Here is a 17,085-nt window from a genome sequence, read left to right as displayed (position 1 = left end):
GTTTCAAATTTGGGCCCTTGGACTAAGGCCGCCATTCGGCCCTAAGTGTTTTTTGCACATAAATCGAGTAAATCTCATCCGATTTTGCTAGTTTTTGTTTCATTTGAGAGATAATTGAATGTCGAATAGAATGATGGCAAGAAAAGTTTCAAGTTTGGGCCCTTGGACTAAGGCCGCTACTCGGCCCTAAGTGTTTTTTGCATATAAATCGAGTAAATCTCATCCAATTTTGCTAGTTTTTGTTTCATTTGAGAGATAATTGAATACCCAATAGAAAGTTGGCAAAAAATTTTGGGTTTCTAAAATAATATCGTAAATTGTTGGTTTTATTTGAGAGGTACTTCGTACGGGCTTTCGTAATTGCGCTATGCGCAATTTTAAAAATGAACACTTTCAGTAAATTTGACCATGCCCAACTTGACTTGCATTTTGGTAACAGACGCATTAGAGGGTTGTAGACGTATTAGGGTTCCGGGCGTATTACGGCTACGGACGTATTATGGTTTCGGACGAAATAGGATTACGGGTCGTACGGGGGTGTTAGGGAATCTCGCGCCGCGTCATTCACAATAACTCACAAAGTGACATCTTCCTTATACAAAATGTGTCAAAATGTGAATTATTGTGAATGACGCGGCGCGAGATTCCTAGCAACCCGTACGGGGCTAAGTCGCAGCAAACGCTCCGACTGTTCTGATGCCTTGTTTTTATAAACATGTAACTCGAAGAGCATTATATTTAGTGTAAGTGTAAAATATAGTCTTAGATGTCATGGTGCTACCGATCGAAGAATACCACAAAAACATACGAGAGACCAGATACATTACCTGTTACAGACGACAAGCATAAGACTAGTATTAGTGTTGTTTTTGTCAGACGTGTTTCGATCGTCTCTTGCACTTTTTCGTGTTTTTTGTTTGTTTATTTTTTGTTTTCGAACTATATTTGCCTGAATTACGGTAAAATTAGTAGTTTCTGTGATCGTCAAAGTAGCATTTTGCTGAAATTTAGTTTTAAATCTAAATAATTAGTCATTTTCGGAAAACAATTGAACGGAACGTGACAAATATTTGGCCATTGTTCCAGTAGTACTTTTGAAAATTTTTGGACAGAGACAACCAACACTTTATTGAGCAACGCGAGAGTAAACGATTCACATTGCAAAATGGCATCGATATGCAAGTCTTGTTCGAATGCGATCCTGAATGCTGATTATATTTCATGTACTGGTGTTTGCAACGAATCGTTTCATATTAAATGTGTCGGCGTAAATAAATCAATGCTGAACACCGTCAATTCATGCCTCAACATACATTGGTATTGTTACGATTGTAACGCTGGAAACAGGAACCTATCCGCAGCTGTCGACCGAGTCAATGATGCGATTAGTCTTTTGACGAATACATTGTCGAATGATCTGCTACAGTTTGTTAACACATTCAAGACTCTGATGGAAAATTTCATGGAATCGATTAGCGCCCAATTTGTTTCGCAACTGCCCAGCCTCGCTTCGTTAGCACCAAAAAGCCTTGCTGATACGACATTATTGCCTGGTGAATCGAATAAGAGGAAGGAGACCTGTGACACCAGCAAGGCTACTCGTAATTATCCTAAGCGGAGTGTGGTTATTTCGAACATTGGTAAAGACGTCACTATTGACCATTTAAGATCATACCTAGTCGACAAGTTGGAAATAGATAAAGGAAATTTGAATTTCGCCTTGTTGTTGCCGACTGGGAAAACCATGGAAGATGTGCATTTCTTGCAGTATAAAATTACACTTCCCGAGGCCAATTACATCTACATAATGCGCTCTGAACTGTGGCCGACTGGCGTTCGTATACGCGATTTTGTTACCAAAAAGAAAGTAGCCGAGGGTGTAGCTGTACGTAGTTTTGTTGTAGCGAGCTCGTTGTGCTCATAGTTAATTTCAACCTGTCAAACAGGTCTTGTTTCGCCTCATATCGTTTGGAATGTTAATCAATATCGATTTTTTTGTCATTTATTACTATTGTTTTTGACTTTTTTTAGTTCATTTGTATATAATTTTGGTCTTCGGATTGATAGTGATTTTTCTTTTAATCGTTTGGGTTGAGAACTTTCATAACTGTTTCTTTTGTTAACGATTGAAGTATTGAGCCAAAGTTTGTTTTGCAATTTTAATTTGCTTTTGTAGTCAGTTAGCTTTTAATAGCCGTTGACTTAATAAATAAATAAATAAAATAAATTATTTTCGGGTCTATTACTTCCATCGGTCAAAGTATTTTTAATCTGTTGATTTCAAATCTTGTACTTCAATTTTTTTAACATGAATTTTACTCTATAGAAGACCATATTACCTAGAGCTTGTTATTATTTTTGTCGCCGTTATCGAGCCGTATATGACAGGTTAAAGGGACAACGTAAAGTTTAGTTTCCACTTAAAAAGAGCACTCCGTTTAGCGTCCGTTTACATGACAGTTGTTAAATAGAACAAAGGAATTGTCACGTAAACGGAGTAAAAAATTGAAATAAATTTCATTCAATTTCTTTTTAAATTGTCAATTTTTCCCCTTAGACTGTATAGTATAGTAATTCATTGAAACTCTAGAAAAATTAGACTGTTTTAAGTCAATCTAAAATGACTTACACATCATTATCTAATCACTGTTTTCTAGGAGATTTGCAAGGATTCTGTATGAAATGACACTTTTTTTTTCAGTGTCAAAATCGATATGATTGATATGATGTATGATCGCTTGAAATTGAGGGATGTGCACCCGGCTTTGTGTATCTTTAGGAAGTCCTTGGGTAGCTGTAAGTTCAATTATTTGTTGCGTTCTTCTCAAACGTATCTTTTAGTAGATCGTCTGAGGCAGGTTGACGAGATTTATCGATCAACTCTCGGGGACATTGTGAATGTTAGGGTTTCAGACTTTGCTTGGGATCAGGCTTTTCTCCCTTTGATTTTAGGTGGCTTAGGTATTAGGAAAGTAGAAGATATTGCAGTGCCAGCTTATCTGTCTGCTGTCTATTCTACTTTAGAGTTATCAAATGAGATTTTGAGAAAATTCAATTTTCCAATGATCGATTCCAACGCACTGCTCCTAGCATGAACATAAGAAATATTTGGAGGCTGATGAAGTCACAGTAGGCACTGCGTTTCTATCGTGAAGATAGGTGACTTGTTTTAGTTGTGTGAGTTCAAACACACAATACAATCAATCTTAAGCGGTAGCTCTCATCACAAAAGCCTCCAAATTCGACGTTTGTCAAAGTAGTGTTCATGCTAGGAGCAGTGCGTTGTCGATTCCAATATTTTAGAGTTAATTGAGGAAATTCCTCGAGATTTCGTTCCAGAGAATGATGAAAAGAAAAAGAAATAAAATAATTGGGCTCTGTCAAGGATTAACAGTAAGTTTGACGAGATGTTTGCATCTAGTGTACCCGTTGCTCGTGCAATACTCCTTGCGTCATCAACTAAAGAATCTTCAAAGTGGCTGCAAGTAGTTCCATCGAGCCAATTGGGTTTGCTCTTAGATAATAAGTCCGCTAGAACTGCTGTTGGTCTTCGTTTGGGTTCTAATCCCCTTGACTGAAGGAGGAGATTTATTTTATTTTATTTTTTTTGCTATTGAAAATATACTTATTTAAAAATTAAAAAAAGCGTTCATGCAAAGCACCTAGCAGGGTAATAGAAAAAAATAAAGTAGTACTTTAATCGAAGTATGCGAATATTTCCATACCTTTTTTTTCGTAATGTCATTGCAAAATTACCATTACCATTAAGGCTGCTAATGGTACTATTGGTATCAAAATTCTACTCTATTTGACGTTTAAAAACCTCTATTACCCTGCTAGGTGAAAACCAATGTGTCTATCGACTGTGCTGTGGGACATGCAGTGCAGAATAATCATGAAATTGAAGGCTTGCAAACATACATGACACCCGTCCAACAAAGTTGGAAAAGATGGGCTTTTGTTAATATGGTAAAGAAACCGGCAAGTTGGGGATGGAACACGGTAAAAAATCGAATTTTTCGACCCACTCAAGGCAAAGAAATGGAGAATTATATTGTTTTAGAAAGTGTTAAGGTAAAGGGGATGGTTGAGGAACGTATTGCGGCTGTGTTTATTCTTACGAGCTTTACTCGTTTACAGAAACATGGTGAAATTTTACAGAATCACAATAAAAAGGGTGAAATTCTAATACTTCACGATGTTGTGAGTAAGTCAGACGAGGTTAGTCTATCAGCTGCGGGTACCAAATATGCTCTGCACTTTCTTCAAAAAAATCAACAGGCCGACATTGCTACAATGTAAGCCCATTTATTTCTTATGAGAAAAGAAGTCAAATCAACATGAAATTTACTTCTACAGTGATTGTAACGTGAATGATGGAGCTGCAACAGTCGTGAAATTTGCTAAATGTGGTTTGACGACCAGCATTACCGAGTTTGACAAAGCTATGTTTAATCTCAGTCAAATGTATCAAATTATAACCAAACGGACTGAATCAATCGAGTCACAAATACGTCAATATACCTTCGGAATATTGCAAAAAATCGACAAAATTATTTTAACAGCCTGATTTTCGCAAAATGTTTAGGCGTACACCTTGGACGATTGAATGAGACTTTAATTTCTAAATTTCGAATTGGGTATTTCGCCCATCAAAGGGTTTTTCCTTCAGAGCTAAACATTTTGAGAAAATAAGGCTGTTAAGATAATTTTGTCTGAAAGAAATTTTTTCAGACAAGAAAACATAAATCTCAATTGACATCGGCAATATTAGACTGACAGTAAAAATAGTAAAGTGTGTAGTAAAAGTGTTACTTTTATGTAGTACGAAGCTTACTTTTACCGTCTGGGTGTTGTTCCCCTGCTCGGCATTAATATGTAGAGATTATGGTAAAAGGCCGGATGGTATGACCTTAATTCCTTGGAGTCATAGAAAAGCTATTCTATGGGATGTAGCAATTAGGGATATATTAGCTCCTTCATACATTAAGGAATCTAGCAAGAAAAAACGGTCAATTGCGGATACGGAAAGATTTAAACATAATCATTACAAACATTATTTGTTCACTCCGTCAGCTTTCGAAACTTTAGGTTGTATGGGGCCAGAAACTATGAAATTTGTTCAAAAATTGTGGTCAATCATGAAGGCTGCTTCAGGGGAACCACGTTCAACAGATTATTTGTTACAGAAAATTTCAATTGCCATTCAAAGAGCGAACGCGGCAACATTAGGAACTAATAGAGTAGATGATTTTTATTTATTGTAAAATTTATTTTTTGAAAAGGTCAATTTTTTACTGGCTGCGCAATTGCGAGCAATCTTTTTTTTCGTTTGTTGATAAAAAAAAAACAATTGACTTCCCAGTTTCAGTATTCTATTGAGGGTACCACTCACGCTTCAAGTGATCATGATCGCTATTGTTCTTTGAAGAATTTGGTTAAGAGGCCATAATAGCAACAAAAAGATACGAAAAAGGGCATGTTGTGAATTTTTATATTATACTTTGTATTGATATATCTTCCTGTAATTTCATATAATTTCGTTTATTAAAAATAATTTTAATTTTAATTGAAATAGATTTAAAACTTTTCATTTTTCGAAAATGCTTTCGTTTTTGCTACAAGGATTTTTGTTTGTTAAGTGTTATTGTCTTAGCTAAGATTATGATTTGTGTTTCTATCATCACACAATTGTATTTTTGGCGATTATCACAAATTTTAATTTAAGTGCAACAAGGAAATTGAATTTCTATCTAAAATAAGATTTTTTGTTGTTAATAAATTCGTTAATTTAACTAAATGTACAGAAAGAGGAGGAATGGTCTGTGAAACGTTGTTGGTTTGTTGACCAGTGTAACGTTTCCAATGTATTTTTTCGGCTAACAAAATTAATAATTGCCAGTAAAACCAAATTTCGTTAACCCTAATCCCTCGGATACTTGATGTTTTCCGCGTTATTACAAATCCATTTTTAATATGATTTATGGGTGATACGAGGAGCACCCTAAAAGTTTCGGGAATCGGGTATTTCCGACGCATATAAGTATTATAATTTGAACATATTCGTAAATTTCTACATTTTTTAAGGTAAATAGCCAACTCAGTTCGAAAAAAGGGTGTACTCAGACATTAGGGCTTATCATTAAAAATTTAACTAAAATTTCACGACTTTGGCAAGTTTAGACCAGGGTATCTGTTGTTTGGGTCACAGTATCGATGTAATACCAGCATAGTTCGATAAAAGAATCCTAAAAATATGTATCTAAGAAATCCTAACAGATTTCATCAGAAATTACGGGAAAAATCAAAAGAATTAGATTCACATGCAATTTCACTGCGAGAGCGGCCCTACAAAATGGATCAGTTTATTTCTAAAATTTGAGATGCAGCATGGCCTGTTTCCTAGTGAAACAATAGCTTATGTTTCAGTTATGAAAGTCCATCCCTTTCCAGGCGGAACGTTTTTCGCTTCTGAGATATTGAGGCCGAGAAATTTAAATCACGAAAAAGTCTGATACTGAAGATCACATTTTGCGTGCCTTAAGGCCTATATCGTGGCTGTTTCTTGGTTAATTTGATTTGAGTAAAAGTGAGGAATTTATAATCGAAAAAAATACAGTAAAAATATAAGTTCTCGGAAAGTTTTTAGCGAAATTGTTCTAGGACTACACAATTTGCCAAGGGACACTGACTAAGATCAAACTGGTTTTATCTGCGTATATCAAATTATTTCACATGAATTATGACTTTTCTGATAGCTGAGAGTCTATTGCAACAGCAAAGTACTTTCAGTTATCAAAACCTGTTTTTGAGGCAGATCTGTGGAGCTCTGAATCCGTCAGCATTAGGTGTTTTTAATTTATCGCATTACTACGAAATGTCAACATTTGAAGGCCGCGTATATTACTTATTACCATTTAGATGGGCCATACTTTACATGAGAACATAAAAATACTTTAATAAAAAATAATTATTTAAGAAAAAATAAAAAACGAACAGCACTTCAGAAAATGAATTCCTCCATTTTAAAAAATGGCCGACAAGCCTTTTTATAATTGTTCCTCAACTCATATCAAAATCTGTTTTTTTACGATGTTAAGACATCATTTTACTTAAAAAATGTTGAAATTTACGAATATGTTCGAATAAAATACTTTTATGCGTCGGAAATACCCGATTCCCGAAACTTTTAGGGTGCCCCTCGTACTTTTATTTGTGCCTGAAGCTTAGACTTAAGCATCAACCAGAGAACAAAGACCCATGATATTTTGTCGTTGATAAATGATATTTTACGATTTCCTTAATTTAAATAGAGGGAGAGAATCGACGACATTATTAAAATAAATATAAATCAAACAATCATTCTACAGTTAGAAGCAGTGAAATTTCAGCAAGAAATACAGCAGCTTCAACCGTATAAACAAGTCCAAGTTTTGATTGCATGTGTGGATCAGCTGAAAAACAGCTAAAGCAAATTCATGCTGTTTCACTGCCTTTGACTGTACTAAAAAGTTAAAATCATATCACAGAAAATGTTAAATCGATTTTAAACTTGATCATCTTTTAAGGCCACGGTGTCGCATTATTAAATGTTCATGGCAATCCCTCTTCAATCCTTGACACCCCATCAATGTTTAAAAAAATCAGAAATCAACGTAAAAAAAGCCATAAAAATGATGAAAAGGTTTGAAATGACATTAAACCTCCATAAAGAAATATCGCAAGAAAATTATAAGCAATTTATCGATTTTCAAATTCGCGGTCGTCAATAGTTAGTTAGCTTTTCATTTTCAATGTTGAGCTTTGTATTGCTTGAAAGCCGAAAAGCGGTATTTTATGTAAACCAAATTGATATTGTCATATTGTGATTCGACCGAAAATTTATTCGCTATCTTGAAATGCCTCAAAGCAAGACGACAATTCTAGGCTCGCCATTTCGCTGTTTCTTTGTACATCCGATTCACATTGTCGCGAAGCATTTTCTCTTGTTCTGCAAATGTAAATCAACGAATAGTTGTACTCTTTCTCCCCTTACATAAACAGAAAGACAAACCTGGGCTCAAATTAGCAATAACCGACTGTTTCCTCAAAAATTCCATACATAGTTCGTGGCTCAATCCAAATGCGTGCATATTACAGGTAAACGTTCTTCGGAAAAATTCAATGTTTGAATTTAAATAATTCGATTTGCATATAGTCCTTATATGCAACAATCAGATGCTCACCCTAATTGTCCGAAGCAAATGTTCTGTTGAAACTGCTGATCTTCCTTCAGCTCGTCGATGTGGTAATCTTCCGTTTCATTATCATTCGCATTTGACGATTCGGATGATGCGGATTTTATAGAAACCTGATCTTTAGATATTCGATTCGATGTAGGTACAACTGGCCGATGAACTCGTTGGCACTGTAAGGCATCGAAAAAGGCTGCATTCCAAAATCGAAGCGATTGCCAAATTGGCTGAGCACGCAAATAATGATACAAGTACTCGTGATACGGTGCACAACCAGGTACATCAACTAGAAGAAGCGTTGATCTTTATTTACATGCGCGCATTGTTTACAGCACACAAAACTTACTCTCGTGATAAAAGGTAAAGCACATGTTCATAAGTATTTTAGCCGGTGAGTAGTCTTCACTGTCGCCGCACTCGAAGAGAACAATTGCAAAGTATTGAATCAATGAATAAAATGTCGATTCGTTCACACGCTTAGATTTTCCACGTTGTGCGCTTACCAACCTAGCGAACCACATTCGACCGGTTTCAGTCTAAAATTGGAATTTACACATAATCTTACTGTTTTATAGAGCAGCAGCCATTACCCTAGACTTGAGTCCAAACTCGGATTTACTATCTAGTGAAATCGTTGTGCTGTCCTCAAATAATGCAGAAACAAATTTTCTCATAAACTCCACGATCGCTTCTTCAGTTTGGCTGTCAAGACTTATGGACGATGCCCATGATGGAACTGAGTTCTCCGATTCTAAGCAAAACAAATATCTCCTTCGTTTCTCATTCTTAGCAATGTAATACATGAAATTACCAGAATGCAGCCACATGTTCAAGTCTGATGACTCGAAGCTACTTCGTACAGGATCACATTTGCTAGTCGATGGACTGGTAACATTTTCATCATTTGGTTTCGTTAGTTTGTGCGTTGGTACTTTTTCTTCAACAATGTCGTCAAAGTTGTCCAGTTTGTCACTCATGACGATTGAACCATGGGTATTACATGTGCTGGCATTGCCCTCATCAATGTTCGGTGTACTTGTTTCACTGAAGTTAGTATCACCACTGCAACTACCACTTGAAGATCTCGTATTTATATCAACAATGTTGTATCCTTCAGATGCCATTTCTTAGAGCAGAAAATGGTAAATAAATTTATATATTCGGATGATCATCATAAATTCAGAATTATCTCACTTGCTATAAGATTTGGTTGGCGATATTTGCCGGACAAGACTTCTTCGTATGCACGTCTTTCTTTAACTTTTCTCGATTCGAAATCGATGATATTTTCATCCCATGATTCGTCTATAAATATTGAATGAAAAATTATTGAAAATTTTCATTCGTTTTCGCAGGCAATAAAGTTAAAACCTATCCCATTTTCAATCTCAATATTTCACCTTGCACTACTTCACTGTATGAACATGACTTAGTGGTGCGACTAGTTTTATAAAATAAATAGAGGTTGTTCCCTCAGTTACCCCGTAACGTTGTGTAACCAATGGTTGTTAACCATCTTCTAAGTGAAGTATGAAAGAAAAGTATTGAGATTACTTCTTCCTTACCATCTTCATATTTATTTGTAGTTGTGTCGTCATCGAGTGTTTCATTGTCCGAGGAAGTACTCAAACTTAAGGAAAATTCCAACTGAAAATTATCAGTATAATAATAAAAATCAATGTCATTAACACTTCTTATTGAAACTATGTTTAGAATTGGTTTCGAAAGAAAACGATACGTTATTCAATAATACGTTTTGCGTAGTCAGAGATCAGATCAGAAAAGGTTCAATGATTTTTTTTAGGCTGTGGACAGAACTGAGAGGGATTCTTTTGAAAAACAGCCTACACCGAAATCGGACGCATTTTCCAGTGGACTTTTTTATATGTGACTTTTCATGTGCCAAAACCAGTTTCAAAAAATTCTTCGAATCTTTTGTGTCTGGTGAAAGGTGATCAAAAACCGAAAACTTGCACTTTTCTTACACAAATTTCTCCATTTACACGAGCCGTACAGTGTCGTGTGGGGTGTCATTAGAAAGGTAATCAGATGTACTATTGAGCCGAATGAATTTATTGGGTTTAAAATTCATCCACATTGAAATATCCCCGGTGAAAAAAAAAACGTATTTGAGACCCTTTTTGAGACCGAAACTTTTGTATGGCCGTGAGACTACGTATTTCGAGCCTTTGAGAATATTTGAGACCGAGAATTTATCGAAATAGTTCATCGGAGTTCATCCAAAATTCATGAGACGTCTCTCTTTAGACTCATTTGAGGATGTTCTAGTCTGACTGAGTGGTCTGGTTTCGGATTTCCTAGACGTAGTGAGACTGACTGAGTGGTCTGCTTTCGGATTTGCTAGACGTAGTGAGACTGACTCAGTGGTCTGCTTTCGGATTTGCTAGGCGTAGTGAGACTGACTGAGTGGTCTGCTTTCGGATTTGCTAGACGTAGTGAGACTGGATGAGTGGTCTGCTTTCGGATTTGCTAGACGTAGTGAGACTGGATGAGTGGTCTGGTCTCGGATTTGCTAGACGTAGTGAGACTGGATGAGTGGTCTGGTTTCGGATTTGCTAGACGTAGTGAGACTGGATGAGTGGTCTGGTTTCGGATTTGCTAGACGTAGTGAGACTGACTGAGTGGTCTCATTTTGGATTTGTTAGACCTTGTGAGACTGGATGAGTGGTCTCCTTTTGGGTTTGTTAGACGTTGTGAGAATGGATGAGTGGTCTCATTTTGGATTTGTTAGACCTTGTGAGACTGGATGAGGATAAATGAGTGTCATAAAAAAAAAAAAACTTTTTCAGACTTCTAATTTTTGAGTTTTTTCTAGACCGTTTGAGACTTCTCTTTTTTCAGTTTTTTCTAGACCGTTTGAGACTTTTCATATTTGATTTCTTTTTAGAACTTTTTTCTTCGTTCGTTATTTATCGTAAGATTTTTTTTGTACTTCTATGTTGAGTTCACAGATGGCCACTACCCTTTACTTTTTTTATAATTCGCTAGACCAAACTGACTGAAATTGTAGAATCGTTAGTAATATTTGAATTTTTTTATTTTACCTTTTTTTATTTGTAATGTTTTTTCCGGTCACCCATCCAAGTACTAACCGCGACGAATGATGCTTAACTTTCAATTTGGACGGCCGTCGACGTTCACGTGCTGCTAAATCAGATATATCTATTTGGAGTTCTAATTTTGAACCGTTGTTACAATTTCCGAGGTCGGATGAGCAGTCTCATTGGCAGGCGGCTTGAGACCGAGTGAGTGGTCTTTTTTGAAGAAAATAATTTCTTCAATTACTGAGACCGGTTCAGTGGTCTCATTTGAAGAAAATATTTTCTTCGATATCTGAGACCGAGTGAGTGGTCTTTTTGGAAGAAAATATTTTCTTCAATTACTGAGACCGGTTGAGTGGTCTCATTTGAAGAAAATATTTTCTTTGATATCTGAGACCGGTTGAGTGGTCTCATTTGAAGAAAATATTTTCTTTGATATCTGAGACCGGTAGAGTGGTCTCATTTGAAGAAATCATTTTTTCGATTTCTGAGACCGGTAGAGTGGTCTCATTTGAAGAAATCATTTTTTCGATTTCTGAGACCGGTAGAGTGGTCTCATTTGAAGAAATCATTTTTTCGATTTCTGAGACCGGTTTAGTGGTCTCATTTGAAGAAATAATTTTTTCGATTTCTGAGACCGGTTCAGTGGTCTCATTTGAAGAAAATATTATCTTCGATTACTGAGACCGGTTCAGTGGTCTCATTTGAAGAAAATATTTTCTTTGATATCTGAGACCGGTTGAGTGGTCTCATTTGAAGAAAATATTTTCTTTGATATCTGAGACCGGTTGAGTGGTCTCATTTGAAGAAAATATTTTTTCGATTTCTGAGACCGGTTTAGTGGTCTCATTTGAAGAAATAATTTTTTCGATTTCTGAGACCGGTTCAGTGGTCTCATTTGAAGAAAATATTATCTTCGATTACTGAGACCGGTTCAGTGGTCTCATTTGAAGAAAATATTTTCTTTGATATCTGAGACCGGTTGAGTGGTCTCATTTGAAGAAAATATTTTCTTTGATATCTGAGACCGGTTGAGTGGTCTCATTTGAAGAAAATATTTTCTTTGATATCTGAGACCGGTAGAGTGGTCTCATTTGAAGAAATCATTTTTTCGATTTCTGAGACCGGTAGAGTGGTCTCATTTGAAGAAATCATTTTTTCGATTTCTGAGACCGGTAGAGTGGTCTCATTTGAAGAAATCATTTTTTCGATTTCTGAGACCGGTTTAGTGGTCTCATTTGAAGAAATAATTTTTTCGATTTCTGAGACCGGTTCAGTGGTCTCATTTGAAGAAAATATTATCTTCGATTACTGAGACCGGTTCAGTGGTCTCATTTGAAGAAAATATTTTCTTTGATATCTGAGACCGGTTGAGTGGTCTCATTTGAAGAAAATATTTTCTTTGATATCTGAGACCGGTTGAGTGGTCTCATTTGAAGAAAATATTTTTTCGATTTCTGAGACCGGTTTAGTGGTCTCATTTGAAGAAATAATTTTTTCGATTTCTGAGACCGGTTCAGTGGTCTCATTTGAAGAAAATATTATCTTCGATTATGGATACTGTCTACACCCTCAAGATCAACAACACCAAAAAGAAATGAAACTCATTATAATGAACAGTGTGATATGAAAAACTAAAACAGCTGAAATTGTTGACGCAAAAAGCGTCGTGTTCATACCTTTAGTGTACATTCGCATTTATCTTTTTTCGTTTTGTTGACGCAAAAAACGTCATTTTCGTACCTTTAGTGTACATTCGCATTTATCTTTCTTCATTTTGTTGACGCAAAAAGCGTCGTTTTCATACTTTTTTCGTTGTTTTGACCAATTCAATTTCCTTTGTTAATAAAACGTTTGATTTAATTTAAAACAGTTGTCTCACTGGATCTGCAGAACGAACCAAAAGAACGCAAAACCTCAACCATTCGGTTGCATTTATTTTTAAAATTAGCATTTTCTTCGAAAGAGACCACTCGACCGGTCTCAAAGAATTGAAAAAATATTTTCTTCAAAAGAGACCACTCGACCGGTCTCAAAGAATTGCCAAAAATATTTTCTTCAAAAGAGACCACTCGACCGGTCTCAAAGAATTGCCAAAAATATTTTCTTCAACAGAGACCACTCGACCGGTCTCAAAGCATTGAAAAAATATTTTCTTCAAAAGAGACCACTCGACCGGTCTCAAAGAATTGAAAAAATATTTTTCTTCCTGAAGTACCAAAACCGTCACATTCACTCACCAAATTTAGTACCGAAAGAGCTACATTCTCCGACACTTTTTTCTCTCACTTTTCATTCCCGCTTATGTCATTTTCGATCCTATCTTTATTCTTTCCCAAATGTGTCATGTGATATAATGAAGTCAATTTAAACTCAAATCCAGCAATTTATTGTGTGAACTGCAAAAACATACACTAATTTATGTTCAATATTCATTCTGTATTAATATTAAGCGTTGCTTCACTACATTTCGAATTTCGAAGAGTATTAAATATGATTTTCTTGTTATAAATGATAATGCTACGCGCGTATGCATTAATTGGTATTGCTACGCGCTGAACGAAAAATGCTGTACGGTCAACAAATGTAAACAACGACATTAAATTTTTGTATGTTGTTTTGTTCGGAATGTGACTTTGGTACTCCAGGAAGAAAAATAGTATACATACCACGGATCAAAAAGGTGTGTTTTAGACCACGGTGGTGAAAACGTCCTTGGTCTCCGCTCCGCTTCGCGTCGCTCCATCCCTGGACGTTTTCACCACCTGGGTCTAAAACACACCTTTTTGATCCTTGGTATGTAACATACTATTCTTCAAATGAGAACACTCAACCGGTCTCAGAAATCGGAAAAATTATTTCTTCAAATGAGACCACTCAACCGGTCTCAGATATCAAAGAAAATATTTTCTTCAAATGAGACCACTCAACCGGTCTCAGATATCAAAGAAAATATTTTCTTCAAATGAGACCACTCAACCGGTATCAGATATCAAAGAAAATATTTTCTTCAAATGAGACCACTCAACCGGTCTCAGATATCAAAGAAAATATTTTCTTCAAATGAGACCACTCAACCGGTCTCAGATATCAAAGAAAATATTTTCTTCAAATGAGACCACTCAACCAGTCTCAGATATCAAAGAAAATATTTTCATCAAATGAGACCACTCAACCGGTCTCAGATATCAAAGAAAATATTTTCTTCAAATGAGACCACTCAACCGGTCTCAGTAATTGAAGAAAATATTTTCTTCCAAAAAGACCACTCACTCGGTCTCAGATATCAAAGAAAATATTTTCTTCAAACAAGACCACTCAACCGGTCTCAGATATCAAAGAAAATATTTTCTTCAAACAAGACCACTCAACCGGTCTCAGATATCGACGAAAATATTTTCTTCAAACGAGACCACTCATCCAGTTTCGCACAGTTCACCAATAAATGTTAGCAAAGAGACTACTTGTTCCGTCTCAAGCGATCTGGACATATAACTGCAACGAGACCACTCATCCAGTCTCGCACAGTTCACCAATAAATGTTAGCAAAGAGACTACTTGTTTCGTCTCAAGCGATCTGAGTATATTACTGCAACGAGACGACTCATCCAGTCTCGCACAGTCTGGCGAAATAATATTCGAAAAGAGACTACTCGTTTGGTCTACGGTATTCTCATTTGTTCATCCGAAATGATTTTAGCAAAAACAAAAATATTTTGAGACCTAATTGAGAATTCCAGCAATTTTGAGACTGGAATTAGACCGTTGAGAATACTTATTTCATGGTCTCGTGAGACCGACATTTTCACTGGGGATGTGCGTGCAGTAGAGGTTTTCAACCGAAAAAGACTGAAAACTTACACTGTTCTTGCAGAAGTTGCTCGAGGTAAACAAAACGTACATGGTAGTGTATCTAAAACAACGTATTTCTGCTTAAAATTATCCCTGGAATATAAATTTGCTTACATCACTCGTTGGCATTGAAAACCTTAAGGTTACGTAAATTAAGTTTCAGGGCCTTTTCAATACGTTGCTTCGCATTGTTTTAGATAGACGTACTTCGAAAAAGTGAAGTAGCAGCTAACATTGCGGCAAAAAATGTTTTTTCATCAAAAATTGCACATGCATCAAATTCTTTGAGTAGCGATACTGAGCATCAAATTTTCATTCCAAAACCACATTCACGTTTGGTATTATTGGAAAGCCAAGACCAGTATCAGTAGGGGAAAACAGTTTTTTAATTTTTCTGTTGCTTTTCGGATGCATGGGAACCGTTAGAAGTTCGCTGAAATTATCCATTTTTTACCCATACTTTCAACTGCTCATAACTCAGTGTGGATGAATTTTAAACCCAACAAGACCCAAGACCCCCGAAAGTACATGCAAATACCTTTCTAATGACACCCCACACGACCTTGTACGTTTCGTGGCATACAAGAAATTTCCATAAGAAAAGTGCATGTTTTAGGTTTTTGGTCACCTCTCACTAGCCACACAAGCTTGGACGAATTTTTTTGAAAATGGTTTTGGCTTCTCGGGACCAATACCTATCTACGAATATATCACTAGGAAATGTGTCCGATTTCGGCAGGCTGTTTTTCAAAAGAATCCCTCGTAGCACTATATTTTTTGCTTTTACTAATCTGGATACAAGATATCAAATTACTTCCCTGGTATAGTAATCTACTATTGTTCATTAAATTTGAACCATAATGTGACCGAAATGTAAGCTATCGAACATCAAGATTTATTTATAATTCAGTTTACAATCTTATACCCACCCGATTCGATATGTCATTCAACAGCTCATTGCTGCTGTCCAGTACTGAAAGAAATTTCGACTTTAAGAGAGCTGGAGTTTTACCCATAAAATTTTTCAGTTTTTCTTCTCTATTCGGTTGATTTTTGGTAATTTGCGGATCGACCATATTGTATGTGTAACTATTATTATTATTAACGGAGTGGCATAAAATAATCAATTCAAATTATATTTAATGTACATGGAGAATATCAAGTTTTCTAGTTAATGTTATCAACGCTTATGGCAATGTTACACGTTGTAAGTATGGAATTACTTATTCAAATTCTGTGTGTATGAACATTCATAGACATCCATATAATATAATATTATATACAAAACTATACGCATTATGCATAGCGTATTTTCATTCACCCACTTTAACTAATTACAAAGAAAAACATTTTGATTTCACTCTGTTATGACAAATAACGCTTGACTTGACAACAATAATGGTTAAAGTAAATTGTAAATTAAAATGAAAACTTTCGCACTCTTAGTAAGAATCTAAAGAAAATCGCGTCTGTAAAGCTAAAAACAACGAAACTGGAGAGCGACACTGACCTACTGGCAATGCGACGATATCGTTGCAGTACTTTCGGCGGAAAAATGAGCTTTTCATCATACACAGTTTTCTCTACAGTCAAATTGTTTCGGTTGTATAGTATATAATATACCAGATTTCGCTTCGAATGCGTTTGATTTTTGAAAGGAATCTGTATGGTGTATAAAAGACAAATTGATTGTTCCGTTCACGAATTATTTCGACTTTTTACAGTTGACGAGTATAATTTTATCAAGTTTAACTCATAAAGAGTGTGTTGACTATGGCCAAGTCCATTACTTGTTTCTCAGAAAAAAGAACTCGATATCGACAGCAGATATGGCATAACGATGGAAAAATTTTAGTTCCAATTTGTCAGGTTGATTTAGATTTATATAAAGTTAGTTACGCACTTAAATTTATAAACAAGACTTGTAATATATTCAT

The 17,085-nt window shown here is 35.8% G+C and overlaps 1 protein-coding gene across 1 annotated transcript; it reads right to left on the bottom strand.

The window, feature by feature from the left end:
• Positions 1-7,495: 7,495 nt before the first annotated feature.
• LOC119075662 (uncharacterized protein KIAA0513) lies at positions 7,496-16,675 on the bottom strand. Its single transcript, XM_037182171.1, has 9 exons — positions 16,078-16,675; positions 9,800-9,881; positions 9,429-9,539; positions 9,046-9,360; positions 8,825-8,985; positions 8,581-8,770; positions 8,226-8,520; positions 8,054-8,148; positions 7,496-7,990 (listed from the first exon to the last, which is right to left on the bottom strand). Exons 1-9 carry the CDS (start codon positions 16,222-16,224, stop codon positions 7,923-7,925), a joined length of 1,464 nt encoding a protein of 487 aa, XP_037038066.1. The 5' UTR covers positions 16,225-16,675; the 3' UTR covers positions 7,496-7,922.
• Between the last annotated feature and the right edge of the window lie 410 nt (positions 16,676-17,085).

The sequence above is a fragment of the Bradysia coprophila genome, unplaced genomic scaffold (assembly GCF_014529535.1).
Source record: "Bradysia coprophila strain Holo2 unplaced genomic scaffold, BU_Bcop_v1 contig_232, whole genome shotgun sequence".
Classification (NCBI taxonomy): Eukaryota; Metazoa; Arthropoda; class Insecta; order Diptera; family Sciaridae; genus Bradysia; species Bradysia coprophila.
Note: the sequence above shows the minus strand (reverse complement) of the source record. Positions and strands in the feature narration are given on the sequence as shown.

Bases quoted from the DNA above. Each gene is read 5' to 3' on its own strand.
- LOC119075662 (XM_037182171.1), bottom strand. From the start codon at position 16,224: ATGGTCGATCCGCAAATTACCAAAAATCAACCGAATAGAGAAGAAAAA. The intron at 8,771-8,824 runs GTAATGGCTGCT...TTCCAATTTTAG, and splicing joins AGTTTGGACTCAAGTCTAGG to ACTGAAACCGGTCGAATGTG. The intron at 8,521-8,580 runs GTAAGTTTTGTG...CGCTTCTTCTAG, and splicing joins CTTTACCTTTTATCACGAGA to TTGATGTACCTGGTTGTGCA.